The sequence below is a fragment of the Doryrhamphus excisus genome, linkage group LG15, assembly GCF_037039965.1.
Source record: "Doryrhamphus excisus strain RoL-2023G ecotype Guam linkage group LG15, RoL_Dexc_Guam_v1.1, whole genome shotgun sequence".
NCBI classification, from domain to species: Eukaryota; Metazoa; Chordata; class Actinopteri; order Syngnathiformes; family Syngnathidae; genus Doryrhamphus; species Doryrhamphus excisus.
The window spans coordinates 11,375,675-11,383,233 of record NC_136371.1 but is presented as its reverse complement, the minus strand read 5'-3'; the positions used below and the strand labels follow the sequence as shown (position 1 = coordinate 11,383,233).

General features: G+C 44.8%; 1 protein-coding gene across 1 annotated transcript; it reads left to right on the top strand.

Annotated features, from left to right (window-relative positions):
* The first annotated feature begins 511 nt into the window (after positions 1–511).
* igfbp2a (insulin-like growth factor binding protein 2a) lies at positions 512–7,325 on the top strand. Its single transcript, XM_058052540.2, has 4 exons — positions 512–938; positions 5,908–6,080; positions 6,675–6,815; positions 6,880–7,325. Exons 1-4 carry the CDS (start codon positions 560–562, stop codon positions 7,036–7,038), a joined length of 852 nt encoding a protein of 283 aa, XP_057908523.2. The 5' UTR covers positions 512–559; the 3' UTR covers positions 7,039–7,325.
* Positions 7,326–7,559: the final 234 nt, after the last annotated feature.

Sequence of the window (7,559 nt, the reverse complement as noted above, 5' to 3'; positions counted from 1 at the left end):
GTTTATATTGACACAATTCAGCATGTCTGAAATGTTGACAAATGTCAACTACTCCAATGTTATCAAATCGATATAATCAAGTGAAGAGGTCAGACATAGTATTTTAACTTCCCAGACAATCAAGCAGCGTGTTTAATTTGAATTTTGGAATAAGCTGTGGCCATTTTTTGTCACCAGCGGGCCTCATATAGCCTCTGGGCCGGACTTTGGACACCTCTGATGTAAGCAATACTTTGCACCGAGCTGATTCTTTCTTTATTGATGTATACATTCTTTAAAATGAACGATAAATACAACAAACTGGGCACAAAATATACAGTATAAAACATACTTTCCCTTCAGCTAAACCGTATTTTTGTTTGGATACCATGTAATACAGCAGATGTGTAGTTTTGTGTCAAAATATGTAAGGCTTTCCTGCAAGATAACACACGCTTGGCCCTGAGCGCAAATCCAAGAACTGTAGGACCCAGCAGACCACCCTACCCCGGCTTCACCTGTTCTCCTGCACGTTGCTCCATGTTTTTTTAAACTTGGGAATGCTTTCCCCTGGTCCACGATGATGACCCCAAACCTCACAGCAATGCTCAAGATCCACAGCCTGTTGGTCCTCACCGCGTCCCTCGCCGGCGCCTCGCTCGCGGAGATGGTGTTCCGCTGCCCGGTATGCACCGTGGAGCGCCAGGAGCTCTGTCCGATGCCCAGCGAGCCTTGCGCGGAGATTGTGCGCGAGCCGGGCTGCGGGTGCTGCCCGGTGTGTGCCCGGCAGGAGGGCGAGGCTTGCGGCGTGTACACTCCGAGGTGCACCGCTGGCTTGCGATGCTATCCGGCGCCCGACTCGGAGCTTCCCCTGGAGCAACTGGTGCAGGGCCAGGGCCAATGCCGGCGCATAGTGGACGCCGACACTACGAGCCAGGAGCACCGGGAGCATACCAGCGGTCAGTCCGTCCTTTGTCCTTCCAGCTTGGAATTATTAGTAAATACCACAACAGCTGACCCAACGCCAGCAATGCATTTTTAAGATATGTCAAACTCTACTACGTTTATTTTCAAATGCATATTCATGTTAACATGGCAGTTACAATGTATTTTAGAGGACTGTGCAATGATCACTCCTTGCACAGACCTGTGTGAAGTGCGCATGGGGTGTAGAGGACAAAAGAACAGTCTTCCACCCCCATAATTTGCCTTAAAACCAGCCAGCAAGGTAGTGGTCAGTCTTCCCACAATCTGCGTCCTTGGATGGCGGTATAGAAAACATCCCAGTGTTGATGTTGACGTTTCCTTGAGGGAGTGGAGAGAGCTGAGAGACAGCAGGAGGAATGTTGCATTGTTTGGAAAAGCTGGACTTTAGGCTTTGACCTGCGGTAATCACACACTGCGGTCTACCTAGAAAATGGGCCGGCTCCAGTGAGACTAACGTGCTTTTGTGTTTGTACAAGGACAGGTCACCACGAAGAGGAAAAGTAAACAGCCTCATTAATTGGCTGATTCCAAGGCGCACAGTTAATGAGTGTGCAGTGAAAGCCAGCCGGGGTTGTGAGTTCTACTCATTTTAAAATCTGTCCCTCATCAGACTGACACATTTATTGTGGCGCCGGACTCCTGGAGCGTAACGAAAACCCCTAGACAATAATTCGTTGCTTGAAAATCAGCCGTCATCATATAGTCTTTTATGTAACCTCACAAAGGCACCAGCTAATGTGCTGCTGGGTCAAAGGCGCTGAGTGAAGGGAGACGGTGTCGCTCACTTCTGGCTGTTTCACAAGACAGCCAGGATGAACACAGATTCTTCTTGGATGAATGAAAAACTGTCCTTTGGCTGATGATGACAAAACGTCATGGCAACGGCCTTTTGGAGCCTGAAAACGCAAACATTTGAAAAGGGCTATCTCAGGGAAGAAATTCCTCAAGTAGAAACCCACGAGGGCAAAGGGAGTCTGTTGGAGAATTGTATTTAATTTAAATGAGATATAGTGCAGGGCTCAGAGGTTCATTGGCCACTCCGAATTGTCCATAGGTATGAATGTGGGTGGGAATGTTTGTTTGTCTATATCTGCCCTGTTATTGGCTGGCCACCAGTCCAGGGTGTACCCTGCCTCTTGCCCGAAGACAGCTGGGATAGGCTCCAGCATGCCCCCACCCTAGTGAGGATAAGCGGAATAGAAAATGGATGGATGGAGATATCATGGAGCTTCTGTAGGGGTTCAAAGTCTGTTCGCCCACGGAGGCCGTCAGCCGAGATGGGGGCCTCAAGCAATCGCATGACTTGCAAACAGGGCTGCTGCTTATCACACATTACAAGTTGCTTATTATTTGAAGTTGGAACTTACAACTAAATGAACACCTAAATCAGTCAGTCATAGGAGCAGATCCTTTCACATGTTCAAGGATACCATCCTACGTATTCATGGCGGTTGAGTGGCATGGACATGGTTGTGGTTTCTCCCATTTCAGAGCATTTTTAATGTCTATGTCGGTAGCTTTCCTTTTCTTCATCACACCTCCAACAGGCGAGTCTGCCTTGTGCTTGGGACACCCAGTGTTCTGGGTTTCAGCATTTTGTGGTCACTTACACACTTCCATAAATGTATACTAAAATTGTGATCCGTCAACACAAGACTCACTGGAGAACTAGTTACAGCGGAGCCACAGTATACTCTCAATTCTGGACCATCAGTAAGGTTAAAGAATAATCTCTTAACTGCAAAAACACAACATGATACCGTTACTGGAATCAAAACAATATCATCAAACTCAACCTCATTTTCGCGACCGGTCAGAAATCACAACATACTACACTACACTATCATGTTGCTACTGTATACTTGAGCATGGATGGACAGTAATAACTAATACTGTCCATAACTAATGTAAGTAATAACTAATACTAATAGCTTCATGGTCTTATAATATTTTTTTTGTTATATTTGATTACTTTATTGCGTAATTCTTGCATTTAGTGTTTTAGGTATAAGATCAGACTTTGAACAGTTACGTAACCCAAGGACCATCTGTACGATGTATCCATTCGCTAGTCTTTGAGTGAGCCTTGTAAAAGTAAAAGCTGTTTCCTTTCCATAGTTTTCTTCACGGTTCTTGTTACTACCTTGCTATCGTAGAAGTAGTCACTGATCACACAATTGAAAAGGTTCTCGTGTAGCATTAAAAAAAATAATCGTCTACATAGAAGATGCTACGCCCCTCTAGAAAGTGACACTTTGGCTTGTGTGCCTGGAAAGTGAGGTTTGTGTGCAAAAGAGAGAGAACAATGTATCTATTGTGTACTTGGCTCTTGTCCCAGTATTTTCTGTTTCTTGTATCTAAGTGTTCCGCAACAATGATTCTGTTATGTGAGTTGTCAAGAAGGCCTATGAGAATCTGTTACACTGAAAATGCAGTGAGTGATTGTGCTGTGTGAGTGTGTGTGTCAAGAAGGCCTGTGAGAGGCTGTTACACTGCAAACGCAGCAAGTTAATCGATTGACTCTAAAGGTGTAATAAGAATATCTAACGGAACCAAATCATTTGGTGGAAACTTAAGTTTTAATGAATAAATGGGAGTCGATACACCTGGAAGTCTGAGTTGCTGGTTGGAGTAACTCACAGTAGGAGAACTAAAAAGACATGGCCGACTAATAAAGGTCACAGACAACATATAGGCTGCCTTGGCCTTTTGATTGTCATCCAGCTGCAAGGGGAAACGTGAAGGAGGAAACACAGCCAGGGAAACACTAAGTACTTTATAGACTTCAATATGCGTGACATATTTTGCTTTGGTGTTTTTGATCAGAATACAGCCACGTGGTGGGAACAGTGTTGTGTGCATCAGTGCTGCTGGAAGTGGGAGGCAGAGTGGAAAGAAACAGCGGTCCCATCTGAAATAACACTGTTAGCTAACATGGAGCATTCCTGTGCACCTGCGGGGGCGACCAGACGAGGACTGCAAGACTGAAATAGCCCGCAGATAATCCCCAAAAAACCTCCAGCCCGGGCTTCTCCAAAAACAGTGCCACGGACCCCAACCCCCATCTACAAGGGCGGCAACTGTACGTGTAGCCTTGCCAAGAATCTCCTTGTGCTTGTGTTGAGAACCTGAATAACTTTGCTGGTTTAAGACTTTTGTTTGACATGCTGCTCCGGGGTCCATATTGAAAGTTCCCCCACAGGACCAGTCCAAGCATCCTTGACAGAGACGTTTCACCTATGGTTTCACATAAGGCTGAGTCCCAATTGTAGGAGTAAGTATTTTAACATAAAGTAACATATACAAGCTTGAATAAGTATTTCAGACAAAGAAAATTTGCACGTATATATCAGTTTTGAGATGAAAGCCTGCAGACTTTCTTGAAGAACAGACTGCTGCATATGCATGTCTTCATGGCATATTTCACATAACATGCAAATCTTTGCTATTCACCTGAGATAGGACTCATAAATCACTTCTCAGAGTGACACTGTAATTTACACACACTTTTCAAAATAGGAAAATGCTTAGTTGAGATTTAAACCTGGAACTTGTTTAGTTGTGCAGCAACGTAACCATTAACCAACTGTCCCTGACCTGAGCCACGACCCGTCCCCTGAATGATGTTGATTATTATTTCTTGATTGCTCTGCTGACCTTGAACTTTGGACATGACACCTGTGGCCTTTGTGCCATCTGTGAATCTGTAATGGATCACATATACAAAGAAATTCATTGTCTGGAGATTAATTGAAGCAGTAGACTGGAGAGTTGGCCAGCTCCAATGTTCACACTGCTGATCCCAGCCGACCGAGGAGGGGCAGGAGGGGGGGTGTAACCTCTGCGACTGGATGCATGCACATGCACACACACAAAAAATCGCTGCCGTTGTACTCAAGGACTCATGCTGCGCTGTCACTTTGCCTGTCCCCCAGCCAGCCTGGCCAGGGCAGTGGAGCCAACTTGCCCTGTGAGGCGCGCTGCTGCCATTCATCATCTCACAGGAGAAGCGATCGCATCAATTAATTGACTTTCCATTTGACTTCTGGGACCTCCCAGTAAGCATGGCATCAAGAACTCTGGACAACTGGAAGACAATGACAACTCTATAATGACATTAATACAGCAATCGCTTGTTTATCTCAGTTAATTGGTTGCAGACCTGACCTTGATGAGTCAATTTCTGCGAAGTGGGATTATTTAATTTATAAGAGGAATGTTTTCATAGATCGAGCATGTTTACAACCTTCTGAATACGATTTTTAACATTATTAGAGCCCTATATGTTTGGATACAAGTGGAGCTGCCCAATACTTGACCCTCACTATGCAGAGGCACAGGCAGCAGAATGCAAACAAAAGCAATAAATAATAATAAAGCAAGCAATTTAAAACTAAATTAAGACATAATATAGACTCACACATGATCGCATTGGGAGAGTCCCTATTGTTTTTTTTTTTGACTTCCTGTTCTGTAGATTACTTCCTGCATGTAATGTAACAAGCTTAAGGGCATTATTATTATTATGTTAGCGCGTTGCCATAAATGTGTTCGGGTGCTAGGGGGGCTGACACTCGGAGAGGAACTACAGCTCCTCCACATTGACGAGGTGGCGCTCAAGGCACGTTCGACCGGAAGTAGGCCTTTTGGATGACCCAGGACATGTTGGAGAGAGGGAGGCATTCAAGAGGCATTTTGCCACCTCAACGACACGTTGGAGAGACTATATCTCTCAACTAGCCTGCATGCGAACGCCTCCGGCTCTGCCAGGAGGAGCTGGACTAAGTGGCAATGGCGAGGGAAGCCTTTCTTGCAACTTCGAATATAAGTAAAAGAAGATGGACGGATTGATGTTCATTGTACCTTGAAAGCAGGCAAGAACTCCTCCTGTGCCCCTGTATGACAGTGTTGTGTGCTTCTGTGCCATCTCTCATCTGGCAGATGAAGCAGCGGAACGGTTGCCTGAGCCGGACCTGAGCGATGTCAACATACCCAGTAAGGATACCACCTGGATGGGACCCAAGGAGAGTGCTGTACGACAACATCGTCAGGAGATGTTGACCAAAATGAAGACCAACAAGGTGGAAGAGTTGAAGCCTTCACGTCCCAAGCAGGTGAGGCCAAACTAGGACTCAAAGAAGTAGGCCTGAATATATACAATATGGGCTGGTTGAAATCTACAGAACATATGAATGGTGGAGCTGCTCATTGGCATTTTCACTGGACGAAAAATAAAACTTCCAGGTCGTGGCAGTATCTTTGAGCATGTTAAGGATCTGCTCCTATGAAAGTGACAGTAATACAGTACCTAAGCAGCATCATTAGTTGTTCCTTTAATTCTTGTACATAGTCTTTTTATTACTGTTTAATGTCCACCACGTGTTCAGTGTACAGTATGAGTGACTTAGATGTTAATTTAGGCACAGGTTCCGACACTAAAATCCAACGTAGGATGGGGCTTGTTGGTAACCTGAGGACCACCTGTACTAATAACACTATGTTTTATTTAAACATTAGAGCCCTTTAGATATGAAATAACACCCCTATAGTCACCTTTACATGCGTATTACCTACTACAGTAGACTTAATAAGAGAAAAAAGAACATAACATAGACTCATGCATGTTAATCACGTCGTTTGATGTGCTGGTGTGAAAAAAACATTTTAAACAGCAAATGAACGACTCTGCGTCTTGTCTTGGCTGCAAGACTCAGTGCCAACAGGAGCTGGACCAGGTGCTGGAGCGGATCTCCAAAATGCCCTTCCGAGACAATCGCGGTCCCTTGGAGGACCTCTATGCCCTGCACATTCCCAACTGCGACAAGAGGGGGCAGTATAACCTCAAACAGGTGACCAGGCAAGAACCACACTAAAACATAACAAGCTGTAACACATTTGAAATTGTGTTTTCAGTGCAAGATGTCTCTTTATGGTCAGAGGGGCGAGTGCTGGTGCGTAAGCCCCCACACTGGCCGACCCATCCCAGCAGCCCCCACTGTGAGGGGAAACCCCAATTGCAGCCAGTACCTCCCAGAGCTGGAGCTGGAGCTGGCCAACATGGAGCAGATATAGTAATCATCATTTTTAAACACCCTAAAACCTAAAAGGAACTGTCAAGCACATGGAAACAAACAACAACAATGAGTAAGCAATCTATAATCTCTGTGTCTCTAGTGGAAGTCTTAGTCACCAAGAAGTGTTAGAAAGCAGTTTGCTGAGTAGGATCCCCCTGGAGTCGATGGGAGCATCATTTTCGCTTGTAGCGCAATCAGTCATGTGTGGAACTTGCAACTGTTTAGACTGAGAGAAAGTGTGACGTTAAACTAAACACATAATAAAAATGTTTGTAGTTTTGAAAATCTCAGCGTCCTCCTCTTCTCTTCCTTCTTGCTTCCTTGACAGAGATGTACACACGGCGACAAGATGGCTACCCCTGACGAGAACGAGCGCCAATGTTTATCATCAGTGTTTTTCAAAACGGTGCAGCTTTCACTTTGAATGTAACCAAGCCTCCTTTCAAGCTACAAGGTTTTACTTTTTTTCAAATACAAAAAATAGAGAAATATAATTTTTTGGGGAAAAGCAATCAAATA